Source organism: Triturus cristatus, chromosome 4_1, assembly GCF_964204655.1.
Source record: "Triturus cristatus chromosome 4_1, aTriCri1.1, whole genome shotgun sequence".
Lineage (NCBI taxonomy): Eukaryota > Metazoa > Chordata > Amphibia > Caudata > Salamandridae > Triturus > Triturus cristatus.
The window spans coordinates 865,744,193-865,765,302 of NC_140585.1; the positions used below are offsets into that span (position 1 = coordinate 865,744,193).

The 21,110-nt window shown below is 39.5% G+C and overlaps 1 protein-coding gene across 2 annotated transcripts in view; it reads left to right on the forward strand.

The window, feature by feature from the left end:
- Window positions 1-21,110, forward strand: part of MKLN1 (muskelin 1) — a 653,324-nt gene that overhangs the window by 438,097 nt on the left and 194,117 nt on the right. For both annotated transcript variants that reach the window (XM_085653584.1, XM_085653585.1), the window contains exon 11: window positions 3,491-3,712. In XM_085653584.1, the coding sequence (XP_085509710.1) occupies window positions 3,491-3,712 (222 nt within the window). The remainder of the gene's footprint in view (window positions 1-3,490; window positions 3,713-21,110) is intronic.

A 21,110-nucleotide genomic window follows, 5' to 3' on the forward strand; every position in this document is an offset into this window, starting at 1 on the left:
TAGCCCCAGGTAGGTTAACTCCCAACAGCAATCGCATGTATTGCTAGCATCTTGCTCTCATTGCTCCTAAATCCCTCCGTAGGGTTTAGGTCACAGTGGTGAGAACTGCTGTTTGACATTGGCTTGCATTAGAGCCACTGTGAACTTGATGAACAACCGTGCTGAATTGCTCAGGGCTTCCTGAACTGCCGTGCAGTAACCTTGCAGCTTAGATCCTCATTAGAAGGTTGTACACAATTTGAGCCCAATTTAAGAGAAAGCTAGTCAGCCATGCCATTCCATGCTTGTAAAATCATGGATTCAAGCCATGGTGCATCACTTAAAAACATCTGTACATTTTTGCGAGTCATGCAGTGTCTTGTGTGTGCACCTCTGCTTGCTGTCTACCCTTGTGTATCTAGGTTATGTTTAGAGACCTGCTTGCTGGAGCCTAACATTCATAATTCAGAGATCTTCGGTGCTCACCATCTTTGCATCTCTTGGACCCTATGCTATGTGTTCCAGTGTTTGTTCCCTTCTTTCTCCCTCGTTCATATATCTAGTATTTTGTAGAGGTATGTATTACTTTATCCTATCTCCATTATGATGCATGCTAAATTCCCTCACTTTCCCCAAAAATTCACAGTTTATTCACTTTTCACTCTTATGGGCACAAATTGCTCCTAGTTTCCAGTAGACGCCATGTTCAATGTCCCAAAGTGTTAACTTTGCTACATCATGTCAATTTTTCCCATTTCCACTTATAAACATATTCTATTCTCCTGATTCTAATAGCAATGCCTGCTCTTTTGTTACATGTTTCCAGTTGGATGCAAACTAAAATGCTAGCTCATTGCACCAACCATCTAGTTAACGTAATTTTTACCAAAATATTAGGATGAGATGAAAGCAAGGAGCATCACAGAGAAACTTCTGTTTCTTTTTGAGAAGTTAAAGCCACTGATGAGGATTGATTGATTACCTTGACTGGAAATGCAGTTTTAACCACGTCATCCCTGTCAGGACTTTGAATGGCAACTTCGGATAATGTAAAGGTATTATCATCCAGGAAAATAATACATTAAACAATTGAGGTTGAGGTTATTTCTCCTTTGGCAGGGCACGGCATGGCATATAACATCTACATTGTTACTGAAAAATTAATGAATGGCTAGCGGTTTTGTGCTATCATGCAGAGCTTTATAAAGTCGCTGCTGTCTGGCTTGCTAAAGACATTTTGGGAAGATTCAGAAAGTTTACGTAGAAATGCATTTTGCCCGTAACTTACCATTGGCTTTGTGGTTTGTAACTCACATTTTCTGACTTTCTATGTGGCTTTTTGCTTTAAGCTGTCCAGTTTAAGTTCGTCCCTCTCGTTGCCCAAACCTTGTTTACTGTTTTCTTCCACAAACTCGCTTTCTGTAAACAGCCCTTCTAATCTTGTTCTTATCTTGTCACGTTTGCTGAGCATTCAAAGACAGAGGTCAAATGTCAAGCTGTGTCTTCGAAGGGAGCCTGGTGTTCACTTTTTCTTTCGATAACTTCAAAGTGAGAGAATTTGTAACAAACCCACCTTGCTGAGTACCTACCCGAGAGGAAAGGCTGTAGTTTGTTATGTTTTTTCTAGCACACAACAAAAATAAACTGTGCTAATAGTTCAGCATACATCAGAATAAGAAAAGTAGAAATGAAGCACATATTGTTTTGTAATTCTGAAGTGTGGAGGATACAAATATTGAACATGATCAGAACACATCAATACACTAGGTGATGACATTTCCACACTATCATTTGAGCGCAGTAAAATGTTTCTGTGTGAATGTAATGATCATTTCAATTGGAAGTGGGTTGTCTGTAATGGCAGTGCGCTATCACACCCTGCACACTACGCCACTCCACTTTACACTATTCCACTCTACACATTTTCACGCTACAGCACTCTGGTATTTGTAAAGCGCAAACTACTCACCCTTACAGGTCTCAAGGCGCTAGGGGCCGCCGTGGAAATTATGTGAGCTATTGCCCAGAGTCACATGGTGCTGAGCTGATCTGCCGCCGGAGCCGGGGATCGAACCGTGACCCCTGTGCTCTGAAGTCAGCTGCCCTGGCCGCTGCAACACACCTCTCCACTTACTCTAATCCACCCAGTCTACCCCACCCCACTCAACACCACACCAATCTACCCTGCTCCATTCAAATGTACCCTACTCTAATTCATTTAATGGACCATACTCCAGATACCCCATTCCACTCAATCTACCCCACTCCATTTCAATATACCCTACTCTAATCTCCCGAATCTCCCCCACTCCAAGTACCCCACTCCCCTCCAATCTGTCCTCTCCGCTGCACCCCACTCTACTCCAATCTGCCCCATCCACCGCACTCTTCCCCAATCTACCCCTCCACTCCAATCTATCCCACTATTACTCACACCACTCTACCCTGATCTACCCCACTCTTATCTACCTTACTCCTATCTATCCCAATCCACTACAAGCTACCCCACTCCACGCCAGTCTGTCCCATTCTACCCCACTCAATCTACTCCACTCAATCTACTCCACTCAATCTACTCCACTCAATCCACCCCACTCAATCCACCCCACTCAATCCACCCCACTCAATCCACCCACCCACTCAATCCACCCACCCACTCAATCCACCCACCCACTCAATCCACCCACCCACTCAATCCACCCACCTACTCAATCCACCCACCTACTCAATCCACCCAGCTACTCAATCCACCACCCCACTCAATCCACCCCACTCAATCCACCCCACTCAATCCACCCACCCACTCAATCCACGCACCCACTCAATCCACCCACCCACTCAATCCACCCCACTCCATCCACCCCACTCCATTCACCCCACTCCAGTCCAACCATTATAATCTGCCCCACTCCATTCTACCCCACTGCACTATTGGCCAATCGACCCCACTCCACTCTAAATCAATCTACCCACTCCATGCTACCCCACTCCACGCTACTCCAAGCTACCTCATTCCACTCTACTACAGCCCACAACACCAACGTTAAGCCCTGCTGAACAGCAGCCACACTGGTATACAACATAGCTAAAACACATTGCCAAAGCCAATAGCTCTCGTATGTTCAAGACCTTTTGGCTTTGCCAATGCTTGCTTGCTCAAAAATTCATACTCTTGCCTCACAATATTTCTTTTTTGCAAACACCTAATCCCTCCCTGGGACATACAGCTGCCATTTGTGTTTTCATATTTGCAAATACTGATGTTGGGAAGCCTCAGCTTTCTGTACGCTGCTTGTAAAAAGGTATTTAATTATTGTGTACCCCGAGTGTAAGCCACTTGCTTCTGTTGTTTTTTATCCTTTGGTTTATCCTTTAGCTAAAGCTTATCAGCATATGTTTAAACACCAGGCTGCTGTGGCTCATTGGATCAGGCAATCACTTCTGTACCTGATGTGGACCCTGGCTCATATTTCTATTTCCGGCTCAAGCGTTGTGTTTTCCCCCCTTACAGATGTGCATGGACTCTGAGAAGCATATGATATACACGTTCGGCGGTAGAATTTTGACTTGCAACGGGACAGTGGATGACAGCCGAGCCACGGAGCCCCAGTTCAGTGGTTTATTTGCTTTCGACTGTCATTCTCATACATGGAAGATTCTTCGAGAAGACTCTTGTAATGCTGGGCCAGAAGATATCCAGTCTAGGATAGGACACTGCATGCTCTTCCATTCGGTAAGAATTTTGAACTTTATTTCAAATGGTCGCTTTTATGGTTCGTTTTTTAAATTTGTTTATTCGTTTAAAATGACGACGGTACCAAGAAACGCAGTTCATACTGTAGTCATAAGACTGTTATGGAAGTCCTATAACAATGAAAAAGAAAAAAAAAGTGTCACTATTACCACAGGGTATTTTCCAGGTCTAGATTTGCTTGTATCAAACTTTTTATCTAAAACACCAGTTCTACATCGCGTGTGGGTCCCATTATGTATCTATGTGCTCTTGTTCAACATTGTGTAACGTTTTACCTACACGTGCAGGGTAAAATATTATTTGTGTGAGAACACATCAATGTCAGAGAATTATATTGACCAAAATATTATTTGCACTGCCATTCGTTTAAGTGGTGTCGCTTCCGTCGGCAAATGTGATTTCACTGACATCGTGTTATAATACATAGTAAAGGAAAGGCCATACGTAAAACGCATGTACAGCAACTCGAGATGCAGTGGTAACTATTTTCTTTTACCTTTTCGCAAAAAACATTTTTTAATCAGTGAGAATTTTACTATTCACTGACTGCTTATTCCTTTCACACTAGGAGCAGAACGTTCACTCACTGCAACCGGTTTGCCTGCTGTATCTGCTTTCTGATATCCAGTGAGGGATTGCAGCCCAGTACATCAGTGACTGTGCAAACACTGTAGGATAAAGAGACCGGGGGTCCTGGAGTAAGAACACCTTAAGTTTCCTGGGAAGTGATTGCTCCTGGGACCCGTTTGCCTCGTTGACTACATAGGGTCCTCTTTGTTGCTTATCATTATGAGGAATGGATTGCTTCACATAACCCTTCAAAAAGAATTTTAGAAGAGAGTAGTCCCTTGCCACTCACTACTCTTGGAGGCCATGACACACCATGCAGTCTTTGTAATCCTCCAGACTGGTCCGCAAGCTGTTGTTGGGAAAATTTAGATAAAGCTCCTAGACTGTAAATTCCTCAACATTATGCTACCCTTAGAGCTAGCCATCAGCATCGAGTCAATAGAGAGAATAAGGTCATCAGTTTATTTCGAAGCCACTAGATGTTTATCCAGGGAACCTGCACAGCTTTTTTTACCTGAAGAAGATGATAAAACGGGTCTCTCCAAGGAGTGTTATCAAGTGTGTGTGTGTGTGTGTGTGTGTCTCTGTCTGTCTGTCTTTCTTTTGCAGCCAGCATGGGGGGAGGGGAATGTTAATTAAAAAAAAACTTACCCTATCCCCGTGTCTCTGTTCCCTCTCTTCTCTGTCGGACTCGGGCCAGAAGAGCAACCAGGAAGCACACGCAGGCTCCCCTGACCATTGGTCTGAGCACCGTGGTTCGGTGCTTAGCCAGGGACCAGATGCCTGGGCATGTTCTCCACACTGGCTGTAATGCAGCCTGCGTGGAGAGCATGCAAAGTGTGCATGACTGTTTGGCTGCCCCAGAGGGTGACATATTCACCTAGCTATAACATTGTTTAACCTTTATTTTTTTCAGTGGATTTCTATGTTTTTGTTTTTGTTAAAGAAAAATCAGATCTTATCCCACCAAAGTACAACTAACCTTTGTTATATATATATTTTTTTACTACTGGCGGTCGCCAGTAGGTAGTTATAATTAGGACCTAGTTACCATAGGAAAATCGTAACATTCTTTTCCCAATAACTTTAGCGCCGGATGACGAATCTTCGTAAAGTTTAAAAAACTGGCGGGGCGCTCTGGTCAGCTCCTATCCTGAAAGTTTCGAGGTGATTCATCAAGAAAAAAGGGGGATCCCAAAACACGTTTTCTCCATGTTATTACCCATTGGAAATTTTGGAACAGGCTACAGCCCGAACTGCTGAACGGAATTACACCAAATTTTGCAAAAAGGTAGCCCTTGGTTCAGGAAGAAACCTTTTTTTTTTAAATGGTGTAAATCCGTTCAGTAGTTCCTGAGAGATTCAAAAAATAGAGGTAAAAAAAACAATTTCCCATAGGAAACTTTAGACACGGCTATAGCAAAAAATGCTGAACGGAATTACACCAAATTTGGGAAAAAGGTACTGCTTGGCTCAGAAAGCGACCTTTTAAAAAATGGTGTAAATAGGTTCAGTAGTTTTTGAGAAATTAAGAAAAAAATATATATATATAAATATATAATATATAATATATAATATATATATATATATATATATATAATATATATATATATATATATATATATAACAACACTCCGTCTCGTAAACTGAAGATCTCTCCTCAAGAAGAAGAAGCAAACCCAAGGTGCGGTGAAAAGAATTCCAATTATTTATTTAAATATAATAGACACCACCGCTGCCATTACGCGTTTCAGCCCGTTACAGGCCTTGGTCACATATATATATATTTGAAAAACCATAGGTGTTTCACACATGTTATAGTTAGGTGGATATTTCACTCGTAAAAAACCAATGAAATTTAGTTCAGATAACTATAACTCGCGCGCCCGCAATCCACTGCTCATGATGTCACATATTACATCACTCATGACATGGTCAGTGGCATCACTCATGACATCACTGATGACATCATCCTTGTGATAGAGTGGCGGTCGCGCGAGTTATAGTTAACTGAACTAACTATAACGGGGGAATTTCATTGGTTTTTTACGAGTGAAATATCCACCTAACTATAACATGTGTGAAACCTATGGTTTTTTAAGTAAATTTGCAAGGTTTTGTAAATGCTAATTCCTAACTATAACGTGTGTGAAACCTATGGTTTTTTCTGTGAATTTGTACTGTTTTTTAAATGCTAATTTATTTATGTATTATTATTTATTTTATATATTTATTTTACAATAAACTACGTATTAACATTTTATTTTTATTTTTTTGGTTTTTCACCGTGCGCGCACGGTGCGCGCACCCCCGCGATTTAAAAAAATAAATAAATTTACAAAATTTCTGCCTTCGGGGTCCTTCAGGGACCCCCTGACAAAGGCTAGGGGGTCAGGAACTCTCTACCCTGCCCCCTTTTCACGTTCGCCACCTTCCTTTTTCACTCTCGCACTGAAAACAAACAAAATGGCGGCCGACACTTCCTGATTTCGACCGATTCGAACGTTGACTAACATGTAACCACCAATCAGAATTACGCTCGCGCACGTTACGGTGCTCGCACGGTGTGCGCTTATAGATATTTATATGCTTTTAAATGCTATTTTCTCAGGAACTACTGAACAGATTGACACCAGACCTGCAAAAGGCACTTCCCTGACCTGAGGACTACCTCTCTGCCAAATTTCAAGTAATTCTGTTCAGCCATTCGGGCTGTACCTTCGACTAAAGGTCCTATGGAAAAATGCATGGGGAAAACGCGTTTTGGGACCCCCCTTTATTCTCGGCCCCCGCTTGACGAATCACCCCGAGACTTTCAGGGTAGGAGCTGAACGGAGCGCCCCATTAGTTTTGAAAATTTCGCGAGGATTCGTCAACCGGCGCCAAAGTTATTCAAAATAGAATTTTCAGATTTCCTATGGAAACTCGGTCCTATAACTATCTCTATCTACTGGCGACCGCCAGTAGAATATATATATATATATATATATATATATATATATATATATATATATATATATATATATATATATATATATATATATATATATATATATATATATATATATATATATATATATATATATATATATATTCACTGAAAAAACCATAGGTTTCACACACGTTATAGTTAGGAATTAGCATTTAAAAAACCTTGCTAATTCACTGAAAAAACCATAGGTTTCACACATGTTATAGTTAGCTGGACATTTTACTGATAAAAAACCAATGAAATTCCCCCGTTATAGTTACTGTAGGCAACTATAACTCACGCGACCGCAATCCTCTGCTGATGCTAATACTGTATTTAGACACTTATTTGCCCATGTCTTCTTCCATTAAATTTTAGCTATACATATATTACAAATATTTTTTTTTCATAAAGACACATATGTCATCAGCAGAGGATTACGGTCGCGTGAGTTATAGTTGCCTACAGTAACTATAACGGGGGAATTTCATTGGTTTTTTATCAGTAAAATGTCCAGCTAACTATAACATGTGTGAAACCTATGGTTTTTTCAGTGAATTAGCAAGGTTTTTTAAATGCTAATTCCTAACTATAACGTGTGTGAAACCTATGGTTTTTTCAGTGAATTTGTACGGTTTTTTAAATGCTAATTTATTTATGTATTATTTTTTATATATTTATTTTGCAATAAACTACGTATTAAAAATTATTATTATTTTATTTTTTGGTTTTCACCCTGCGAATTATTTTTTTTTTTTTGTGTTTTTCAGGGTGCGCGCACTGTGCGCGCACCCCCGCGATTTTTAAAAAAAAAAAAAATTTTTTTTTTGCCTTCGGGGTCCTTCAGGGACCCCCTGACAAAGGCTAGGGGGTCAGGAACTCTCTACCCTGCCCCCTTTTCACGTTCGCCACCTTCCTTTTTCACTCTCGCACTGAAAACAAACAAAATGGCGGCCGACACTTCCTGATTTCGACCGATTCGAACGTTGACTAACATGTAACCACCAATCAGAATTACGCTCGCGCACGTTAGGGTGCTCGCACGGTGCTCGCACGGTGCGCGCACCCTGCGCGCATATATATATATATATGCTTTTAAATGCTATTTTCTCCGGAAATACTGAACAGATTTACACCAGACCTACAAAAGGCACTTCCTTGACCTAGGGACTACCTCTCTGCCAAATTTTGAGTAATTCTGTTCAGCCGTTCGGGCTGTAGCTCGTTCTAAAGGTCCTATGGAAAAATGCATGGGAAAAACGCGTTTTGGGACCCCCCTTTTATCTCAGCCCCCGCTTGACGGATCCCCCCGAGACTTTCAGGGTAGGAGCGGAGCGTAGCGCCCCACCTATTTTGAGAAATTCGCGAGGATTCGTCGACCGGCGCCAAAGTTATTCAAAATAGAATGTTGAGGTTTTCCTATGGAAACGTGGTCCTAACTATAACTACCTACTGGCGACCGCCAGTAGGTGTTATATATATATATATATATATATATATATATATATCTCCATCCATCCATCCATCCATCCATCCATCCATCCTTCCATCCTTCCATCCTTCCATCCTTCCTTCCTTCCTTCCTTCCTTCCTTCCTTCCTTCCTTCCTTCCTTCCTTCCGGCGGTCGCCAGTAGGTAGTTATAGTTAGGACCACGTTTCCATAGGAAATCCGCAACATTCTATTTTGAATAACTTTTGCGCCGGTCGACGAATCCTCGCGAATTTTTCAAAATAGGTGGGGCGCTACGCTCCGCTCCTACCCTGAAAGTCTCGGGGGGTTTCTTCAAGCGGGGGCTGAGATAAAAGGGGGGTCCCAAAACGCGTTTTTCCCATGCATTTTTCCATAGGACCTTTAGACACAGCTACAGCCCGAACGGCTGAACAGAATTACTTGAAATTTGGCAGAGAGGTAGTCCTCAGGTCAAGGAAGTGCCTTTTGTAGGTTTGGTGTAAATCTGTTCAGTAGATTCTGAGAAAATAGCCTTTAAATCAATATATATATCTGAGCCAGCTTACGGTGCGCTTACGGTGCGCTTACCGTACGCGTACGGTGACGTGCGCGAGCGCGATTCTGATTGGCTCTTAGATCTTAGTAAACATTCGAATCGGCCGAAACCAGGAAGCGGCGGCCGCCATTTTCTCTCTCGCACTCTGAGTAGGGCAGCATAAATGAAGCCCAAAAATGGGTAAAGGGGCAGTATATTGAAATAATAATCACCCAGCAATGATATACGCGTCCCCAAACAACCCACAAGGCCAAAAAAAAATGTTTTTTTTTTTCGAAAAATTGCCGATTACGCTTACCGTACGCGTACGGTAAAAAAATTTTTTTTTTAAAAAAAGTATCCACACTCTCCCCACCCCATGTGCAAATGGTGCCCGAAGGGCACCATTTGTGCATGGCTTATGAAATAATTGAAATTAATAAACAAAACATTTCACAACGATGCGCATAATATGTCCCCCATGTGCGCACGGTGCGCGAAGCGCATCGTGCGTACATGGCCCATCTCGCATAATGTGGGCACGCGGTGCGCGCAGCGCACCGCGTGACCACCGTGCGTGCATGGCACTAACTGCGTAAAGTGGGCGCGCGGTGCGCGAAGCGCACCGCGTGCTCACCGTGCGCGCACGGAACGAACTGCGTTAAGTGGGCGCGCACGCCACGAATGGCGCAAAGTAAGTTAGCATTTAAAAAACCGTACAAATTCACTGAAAAAACCATAGGTTTCACACACGTTATAGTTAGGAATTAGCATTTAAAAAACCTTGCAAATTCACTGAAAAAACCATAGGTTTCACACATGTTATAGTTAGCTGTACATTTTACTGATAAAAAACCAATGAAATTCCCCCGTTATAGTTACTGTAGGCAACTATAACTCACGCGACCGTAATCCTCTGCTGATGACATATGTGTCTTTATGAAAAAAAAATATTTGTAATATATGTATAGCTAAAATTTAATGGAAGAAGACATGGGCAAATAAGTGTCTAAATACAGTATTAGCATCAGCAGAGGATTGCGGTCGCGTGAGTTATAGTTGCCTACAGTAACTATAACGGGGGAATTTCATTGGTTTTTTATCAGTAAAATGTACAGCTAACTATAACATGTGTGAAACCTATGGTTTTTTCAGTGAATATATATATATATATATATATATATATATATATGTTCATCAACGGTTTGCTCAGCAAATAAGGGCGCACTCAGGAAACAATAATCATCCTCTGGGCTCTGCAGAAGCTTTAATGATACCAACAGCCTGACGCGTTTCGGAAAACAATTCCTTAATCATAGGCATTTATCCAAAGTCTCGCGCTACTGCAGCACTTTGCCGGCTCATTGAAGTGCCGTTTTGAATGTTTTATTCCTTCCCATTCAGGGTGAATGTAGGCTGCAGCACTGCAAGTCCCAGCAAACACTGGGGTCTCATCTGAGAAGCTCATTGGAGGGCAGGTAATTTAAATTCAGTGCTGCAGTAGCGCGAGACTTTGGATAAATGCCTATGATTAAGGAAATGTTTTCCGAAACGCGTCAGGCTGTTGGTATCATTAAAGCTTCTGCAGAGCCCAGAGGATGATTATTGTTTCCTGAGTGCGCCCTTATTTGCTGAGCAAACCGTTGATGAATTTATGCGCGCCGGCTCCGGGCGTTAAGGGCTGCACCACCCAGTGGATTTGATGGGGCCACGAGGCGCAGAATTCGCTGTCGCCTCTGATGTGGGGAAACAAACCATGGATTATGGGCTCCACGGACGCTTTGCCGGCTCATTGAAGTGCCGTTTTGAATGTTTTATTCCTTCCCATTCAGGGTGAATGTAGACTGCAGCACTGCAAGTCCCAGCAAACACTGGGGTCTCATCTGAGAAGCCCATTGGAGGGCAGGTAATTTAAATTCAGTGCTGCAGTAGCGCAAGACTTTGGATAAATGCCTATGATTAACCCCTTCGGTGCTCATGACGGAACGGTTCCGTCATGAGCCACGGTTGAGCTGTGCTCATGACGGAACCGTTCCGTCATGACCACGCCCGCGCAAGATTCCGTCAGCACAGCGGCGGAATCTGCGCAGCATGGAAGGGGTTAAGGAAATGTTTTCCGAAATGCGTCAGGCTGTTGGTATCATTAAAGCTTCTGCAGAGCCCAGAGGATGATTATCGTTTCCTGAGTGCGCCCTTATTTGCTGAGCAAACCGTTGATGAATATATATATATGTATATATATATTCCGCCCCCCCCCTCCCCCAAGTATGAGGCTTGATATTGTGACTCCGAAAGTCCTGAGAACATCTAAAGAAAGAAATTAAAGGTGCTGACTCTTAACTCAATAGGCCATGCTCTTCAATTGTGTTTAGCCTTGACCTGCAGCCTTTCTACCTTGAACTCATTTCACTTAAAAGGTTAGTAGACATTTTCATGGATTGCTGATCAGATGAGTGTTTACTAATTTAATGTGCTGCCATTCAACTCTCTTCTGCAAGTGTTTCCCAATTGTATAAAGATGGTTTCTTTACACCAATGAGATGAGTATTTCAGGTATAGTCTTACCTGGATCGGTACCTCATCAAAGCATACGTGAGAGAGTCTGCAGCCTGTGGCTACGCATGTTTATATATCTTGCAAGTGCAGAGAGCTGAGGATTCTCAGTGAATTGAGGAAAAGGCTGATCCTGTTTAGAAATTCAAGCAATATTACTCCAGGAGTTTTCTATACCACACCAACAGTGTTTCCTTTAGATGACAGATAGCCCAGGGGTACAACGTTTGGCAGTAGTACTGTGGAGCTGAAGGTTTTCAATGTGACTTTTAAGTACTTGTAAGCAGAGCTAAAGGGAAAAGAGTTTTGAATGTCAGTAAGCACCATAAATCAATATTTTGCCAATTTAATACTATAACACCTATTGTTTCTAGTCATTGTCCTGTGATTAGGCGTTGTCTTCATTTTCAAGATCATTAAAAAGTTTAGAAGTCTAGAACATCACTGAGCCTTAAAGCTTCAGCTATGGGTGACAATATGGTTACCCTTAATAGTGGGTCTTAATATTTAAATATCAAACAGATTAAATGTGGTCACCACAATGCAGAGAAATTGTCGTTCATCCCATCATGATCTTCCTCAGCTCTCCTTCAAAAGGGCAGGAAGATCAGTCAGTGGGTTATTAAGTATAGATTCCCCCTCACCTCAGACAAGGGACTTAGTCAATTTGCCAGTCAAGGACAAAAAGCAAGTTGGACTGCAACAATCCCCCAAACCACCAAGCAATATTTGAGTGAGATGTTTCAAGTAACAGTCAATCCTTTGGGGAAATCACAGGGATAGTTCATGGTACTCCAAACCCTCTTTCATTACAAAATAACACACTGAAAAACAATAGGAAGCAAGGCATGCATTTTATGGATTTATTTTCAACATCAAAAACCTATCTTAGAGGACATGATATGAATTGTCACTGCAATAAAGATAAACAGAATGGTAGCTGCAATTTGTACTTAAAGCTTAAACAACTAGAACAATTCCAACATATTTTCTATATAACTTTATGGCAATCCCATCCTCATTCTTTAATTCACTAGGCTAATCTTATCTATAAAAAGAAAGCCTAATTCAAGTTGCAGAGAGCATGCACACTTGTATACCTGCTTGAACAATAAGGCTTTATGTTCAGCATCTTAGCAGAGCCTGCTATTCTTATCTTGGGCTTGCTGCTGGGCTGATAAGCACAGCAGTTGAATGTGAAGGCCTTCTTGTTAGCCTTTCTCCAAAGGGAATGATGTAATTCTGCTGGGCCTGTTTCATTTGAGTCTCCTGGCACAAAGCTCTTCTCAACCCCTACACAAACTGCGTTTAGCTTATATGACATTATTTAGTCGTTGTTCAATCTTTCAAGATAAACTATTATCAGAAAGTGGCCTGATGCCCTTTTACTTATTTGCATTCATTACTACTGTGTTCTCTTGAGCAATTACTATAAATTATGCACCTAGCTATCAGCATTACATGAAACTGTTCACAACTTAATAACCATTATTTTGAACAAAATAGCCAGCTCAGATTAAATACTGTGAATATTTTCGAGCAGACTTGATTATCATGTTGCAAGGACAAGTGACATAAAACAAATGTGCATAGTAATCACACACATTCACTTTTTTAACAACAAATTTTATTTGGTCATTTTGCAATATATCGGGCAGAAGCCCCACAGTGGCATATATGATCATTTGAACAGCATATGCAGCAATAACCATTTCCACCAAAATAAACAGCCCCTGCCAAACATGCAGGTAAACCAAAACTAAAAGCAATATAAACAATATGCAGACAGTGGTCAGATCCCAAAATATAGTACATGATGCAACAGATTCCCAATATTCATTCCAATAAGACTGTGATACAATCAAACGACATAGTTCGGGGTACTGCAGGCGGGGAGCAAAGGGTAACTTTTATAGGTCTCACACATTCACTTTTAAATGATTAACATGTGCATGCTAAAGAGAAAAAACATAATCATAACAGTATGTTGCACAAGTGAGTATGTATCAGACTGCGGCACATTCGTTGGAATGTTTAACAGTAGGACAGCCTGGTAGGTTGCTCTGAATTCAGTGAATAGCATACCATACAGTCAGTTGCATGAATCTCTCCTACAGGCACTCATCTAGGGCTCTCTTACAACAGAATGCTGGAGCGTCAAGCATGAAAGGGTCGAAAATTTTAGCTCATTTGTGTTCTAATGTCATTATTAAAATTGGAACCAGAACAGAAGTGGTTGGCAACTATTGGAACAAATAGGTTTTAGAATGCTCTTACATACCTAGTAATACTGCCCTAAGGAGTTTAAGACCACATACTTGGTTGTCATTTCCAGGTATTTTCAGTTCATTTAACTCCTCAGTCTTTCTGGAAAAGTTGGAGAGACATTGATATTCAGTTGTGTGAGGCAAATCCCTCATAATTGTTAAATACACAATTTTTTTTTTTTTTTGCTCAACTGGCACGTGGTTAGCCCAGTTGTTGTCAAACATTTTGAAGTTAACCTGGAACGTGCTATTTTTTTCAGTGACTTGTTTGCATCTCAAATATGATGGTCCGTGAAATTGTTTAAATGGGATTGCCATGTAATTTACAAATAATTAACGGAGCGACAAATTGTGCTGTATGCTTCTTGCTCCTGTTGCCTTTGTGTAAGGGATAGGAAGTGAAATACAAAAAGTGGCAAGTTACTATGCCCTAACACAGTCCGTGTGCTAAATGTTCTATTTTTTCAGTGGTGTTTATTTTTTTTTGTTTTAAAGGCTTTTATTTGATGAATGAAAAATAAGTATAACATAATACAGGTAATACCATAAAATTAAAGATAATAATACATCATATTAGAAAGAAGAAATGGGGAAGGAAAGAAAAGGGAGGGGGGAGAAAGAGCGGAAAAGGAAAAGGGAATACATAATAATTATTTAAGCAAAAGTGTTGCAATATAATGTTCCTAATGCATTATACTAGCATACAACAATAAAATAGAAGGAATTAAGCAACAATGGTTATTAAAGTCAAGGTGGTTTGAGTACTTCTTCAATGGAGGGTTTATGTAAAGACATCCATTTAGCAGATACATTAAAAAAGTCTGTGATAGACAACCAAAGTAAATCTCTTTTAATTGCAAGTGAGATGGGATATACATAAGCTCTATCCAACCTATGATTGTACCAGACTCCGTACCACCATGCCTGGAAAGAGACCGCAAAGGTATCTTTCCATGATTTTGTAATTTGCTGAAAGGCAAGAGCAAGGAGTAAATCAATAATACGCACCTCAGTGGTTTGTGACGACCAAACTTCAGAAATGCTCCCCAGAAAAATATGGGTGAAAGAAAAAGGAATGTGCGTATGAAAAATATTGTTAATGGAACATGTGTTTGAGGTCTGCAGATGAATTAGTACAAGACCAACAAGTAGAAGGAATGTCAGGGTCAATCTTGTGAAGTTTAGCAGGTGTGATAAGAAGTCTATTATAAACATAAAATATAGTTTGTGTTGTCTGCTCTAGAAGATTTCCGTATTTTAGCCCAGATTTTATTCCAGCGTGAAATGGAGAAAGATTCACCCAGATCAGATTCCCAACTATGTTCTACGTCTAATTTATCTCGTACAAGGGGGGATGTTAGTTAAATGTTTATAGATTTGAGAAGCAGCGCGGGAGTAGTGCATAAAATTGATGTTATGTTAGGAGGTGAAGGATCAAGTGGAAGGTTATAGGATAAATCATTATAAGAAGATTGAGCTGTTGCAGTCCAAGATATGTATCTGGATTGATATGATGAGGGAAGGGAAAAACGATATTGTATTATTGGAAAAGGGATACAGACGCCATCTTGAAAAAGCTGATGAGTCCATTTAAGGCCATGAGCAAACCAATCTTTCCAAAAGATGAATTTATTATTAAATTTGATATGTGTATTATACCAAAATGATGAATTTAGAAACTGTGTACGGTCGTCGTGCGAAGAGGAGAAGAGTGGTTGGAAAATTCTTTGAGCATTTTTAAGAATGGGAAACGATAAAGATGAGGGAGTGTGGGAAAAGGAGATAAATTCTTCAAAGGAAAACGGATGAAAAAGAGACTTTTTAACTTCCACCCATAGGGGGTAAAGTATAATGTCAGATTGATTGTCAGATAGTAGAAAAGTAGGTTGTTTAAGACAAAAATGCAGAATGATAGGAGTGAAAATCTGGGAAATTAACTCTTCCCATATATTTAGGTTTTTTAAGCTTACAAAGAGACACTCTTGCTGTTTTGTTATGCCATACAAATTTTGATACAGTTTTTTATAATAAGATTTAGGAACATCGATTAGAATATTGGATAAATAAAACAATATGATAGGGACTACCATCCTTTTTATGGTGTCCATTCGACCCCACCTTGATAAATATAGGGGGTGCCATCGCGAAGTGGACACAGATACTACTGATAGTAACTCCTTCAGATTTAGTGCAATAGTATCTTTAATAGAGGCAGTGAACCATAGACCAATATATTTAATCTTATTTGAATTCCAAGGAAAAGATGAAGAAGAAAAATCAGCATGAAAGCATCAATAATTTAGAGGAAAGATTTCACATTTATCAGCATTTAATTTATAATCAGAGACAAGGGCAAAATCATCTACCTCTGACAGAAAAGCTGGTAAGGAAGTTTGTGGATTTGAAATAAATAATAAAATGTCATCTGCACACACTGAGAGTTTTAAATGTTTGTCACCATATGGGAACCCTTTAATAACTTAATGTAATCTAATTTTGATTAAGAAAGGTTCTAGGGCAAGAATAAATAATAATGGAGATAGTGGACAACCTTGCCAGACTCCTCTATGCAACAGAAAGGAAGGGGATAGAAGAACATTTGCTAAAATAAGAGACTTGGGAGAGGATAATAATAAAGAAACATAATTATTTAAATTGGGTCCAAAACCAAACCAAGCAAGCGTTGAAAAAATAAAAGGCCAACTGACTCTATCTAATGCCTTTTCGGCATCTAATGAAATAGCTGCTAATTAATTTTTATATGTTTTGTATTTGCATAATACATTAAAAAACAGTAGAGTGTTCTCAGATAAATGTCGTCCATTGATGAAACAGCATTGTTCTTTCCCAATCACGTAGGGGTAATAAAGAATCTAAGCGTAGGGCAAGTATTTTTGCAAAAATCTTATTATCTAAATCATAGAGATGGGCGTATAATTTTTGCACAAAGTGTGGTCTTTGTTTTCTTTATGAAGGAGACATATTAAGGCCTCCTGAAAGGATCCTTCCGAATTCTGGGTAGAGATAAAGTGTTGGATTAATTGATATAATTTAGGAAGAAGGATGTTGGAGGTCCCGGAGCTTTACCTTTTTTATTAGACTGAATGGCAGTCAGAATATCGTTAGTTTGAAGATAGTCTTCTAGGGAAGAAAAGTCCACATTAGGAGAAGAAGGGGGGGGTGATAGAAGATATGTAATGAAGGATATCTTCTTGGTGAGAGAGAGAGACAGGAGTATAAAGGGATTGATTGACATTAGTAAATTCTAAAAGAATATCTTCATTTTTATGAACCCTAGTGTTAGCCGAAGTTAGAATTGAATCAATTTTAGTTTGTTCTTTTTTAATCTTGAGGTAATTGGCGAGAATTTTCCCAGCCTTATTTTGAGCACCATAATATTTAGCACTGGATTTAAGCAAAATCAAATTAGCAGATTTGGTTGAAAGTGTATTAAATGGAAATTTGGCTTTTGAGAAGTGCATCTAAATCAGATTGGGATTTAGTAGAGTAAAAGGAATGTTCTAATTGTTTAATATGCGAATTAAGTGATTGAAATTTTTTGGAAGAGGATTTCCGTTTCTGAGATACAAAAGAAATAATGAAGTCTCTAGAAGCAGCTTTGATGGTGTCCCAAAGTAGTGATGAGGAGGTATGTGGGGATTCATTTTCTGGAAAAAATGTACTTGAAAGACTGGGGTAAATATAGGGTCTAGTAGAAGAGAGTTATTAAATCTCCATTGTTTAGGTCCCTCTATAGGGGAAAGTAAATCTAAATTGAGAGATACATGAGCATGGTCTGAAAGTAAAATGGATCCTATATCGGGGGGGGGGGGCCTTAGAAATAAACAAGTAATCTATGCTGTATTGAGAGGAATGAACAGGAGAGAAAAAAGTATATTCTTTAAGGGTAGGGTGGCATAATCTCCAGGCCTCAGCGAGGGAGCGTTGATCAATAGTAGATGTGAATTGAGAATGGATATTAGAGGGGATAAATCTAGATTGCGAACGTCTATCAATAAAGGGGTCAACAATCCTATTACAATCCCCACCAACAATCAGATAATCATCACTGTATGTCATCAGTTTTGATAAAATCTGGGGCCCAAAAAGTTTATCAGGATTAGTAGGTGCATATAAATTAAAAACAGTCAATGGAGTTTTGTTGACTAGCAAAGAAACTGAGACCCATCTACCTTCAGTATCCGCTTCTTGGGCTACAACATGAATATCTAAACGTTTATGACAAAGAATAGCTTGCCCATTTTGTTTCCCTGAACTAGGAGAAGCAAAAACATGACCCACCCATTGTCGCTGATGTTTGGATATCTCTTTATGAACTACGTGAATTTCTTGCAATAAAACAATGTCACTTTTCAAGCCAGTAATGTGTGATAAAACCCGTTGACGTTTTATAGGTGAACCCAAACCCTTAACATTCCAAGATCAAAATTTTAACATCATCTTAATTTATCTAACAGCAATTCAAAAAATACAGTAGTGCAAAGTAGAAATGGTGACTAAGAAAAGAACAAACAAGAAAAGAGCGGTATAGATGAGTATGATGGAAAAAAGGAACGTAATAACAAAAGATCATACAATAACTAGTGAAAGAAGGGAGATAAAGGGGCTGGATAAAGGAAAAGAAAGAGGGAGATTGAAAGGAAGAAGAATTTAGAATATATAGAAATAGATAGGGAAAAGAACCAGGGAAGAAATATGTAATCGAAAAGATAGACCAAAAAAAGGGTAGGAAAGAGAGAAAATAAAGAAAAAACAAAAAGACATACCACGAACATGCAGTGAAAACGGGGGTGGTGGAGCCACATAAGGAAGACGGCACAGCCAATCGGGGATCCAGGACGAGGACGGGAAAAATGGAACACATCCAGACTGGGTGAAAGTCACAGATCAGGGGACCACGAAAACCATACCTTTTAGCAAAAAGAAAGAAAGTACATTATATAAAAAACATAACAATATAATCTGAAAAACATGACAGAAAAAGAGAGAAATAAATAATGACAAGGTTAAACAGAACAATCAAATCAGCGAAAAAACTAGTAAGTTCCATGTCGCTCTCTCTATAGACAATGTCTGAAATGGGGTAGTGAGGTTTCTACTGCGCAGAGTCTGACAGGTACAATCTTAACAGCTAAATCCTAAATTTGCATCAGAAGGGAATGCGAACAGCCACCACCCCACGGTGTTGGTTGCAATTGCAAGCAATTGCTAAATGTCAAACAAAAGGTTAATTCCCTGAGCAATAATGAAACAATATCAGTTTCACAACAGTGTTACAATTGGAAGTTCCAAAAAGAGTAGTAAAAATGTCCAATATCCATTCAAGATCTTTTATTTTTCAATTTTCGTAGTTTGTTCACGGAGGACTTTGTTAAACCACAAGTTCCATTCTTGAGTCAAACAGCCAACACGTGTTTTGTCTATGGTTACAATATTCCATAAAGACTTCTTCAGGGCTGTAACGGATAATTATACAAATTCATTACCATCAGCCTCATACCTTAAGATTTTTTCAAACCTCCACCAAAGTAAAGGATTGTATAAAGGAAACCGAGAAAAATAGTCCTAAAAGAACTTAAAATATGCCAAGGGTTACCAACCACCAAAGAACTAAAAAAAGTTAAATAAACCATATCCACACAATAGTGCCAGAAAGTAAAACACCACCAAGCATTGAAGTTAAGAACAATAAGAGAAGGACAGCCCACTATTGTGTTTAACACCAGAAAAACGCCCATATTAAACGCGATATTATAAAAGCTACCAACCTTAGACAAATATCATAGTAAATTGTATCCTTGAATCTTCAATATCTTAAAAACGGTAATCTTTTCTTATGTATAAAATTCTAAGAGAGAAAAACATACAGAACTTATAAATGGCAACGTGTATTGTAAACCCTAGCTACCTTAGGGTAAGAGGAAGAATCACTCACCAATTGCAAACAAGTTTCCCAATTTCAAAAGGTATTATTCACCAAGAGCAATAATTCACGGGCTACGTATCCCCAACATCCTCCTATATAATATCACCTAATAAAAGAGAAGAAACGCACATTCTCAGTGTTGGGAGCCCCTCACTCGGAAACTATTAATATCACCTAAAAACATTGTAAAGTGAACTGAAAAGGTTTCATAATTCAGATTAATTCATACATATTCCTAAGTGATCCACATAACATAACAATCCTCAAAAATATGGGGTCGACAAAAAACCGCATTCAAAATCATGTTGGACCTACGAGGAAGTATTTATCTTACCATGTTTAAGTTTAATTCTTCCCTCTCAATTACCTTAAAAAACAGAGAGAACAAAAGGCCAAAGAACTAGGGAACTCTCACCTCCCGTATCAGGGCATGAATCCTCTCCGTAATCTCCCGAACCGCAAGTGTAACGTGAGCGCCATGTTTTTGGTTCTATTTATTTGAACCGCGTATAGAAAAACAATGACAGTGGACTAACCCAATCTCAAAAACCCACTACAGGCACCATCTTTAAAGGTGCAAAAGTTGCGAACGTTACCGTTATCGAAATGACAGTATCTCATCAGAAATACATCCGATCTATCCATATAAAACCTGAATATTAAACCATTTGAGTAAGATAACCGCAAAGCCTAATTAACATTTAAACCACTATTCAGCAAGGCATCCTTTAGTGGAAACCCGCAAAGTATGTAAATCTAACTAAATACGATACACATTAAGTAAACGCGGTTGAAACCCTTAAAAGAACTGTCCACATAAGGGCATTGGTCGATACGAGTAAAGTTATGTATAAGACAAAAAAAAAAAGGGAAGAAGAAAAGGGGAAGAGATAAAACGAAGGAAAAGAGAGACCAATGAAGATAAAGAAAAAGGAAGAAACCAGTGATTGACAGAAAGTTGAGTCAGCTATAGAGGCATAATTGACAACAGCCACCATAACCTACAAAATACAGCAATATTCATGAGCTTAACATATCTAATAGTTGAAAAGCATATTTTCAGGAGATCCCAAAAATAATAAT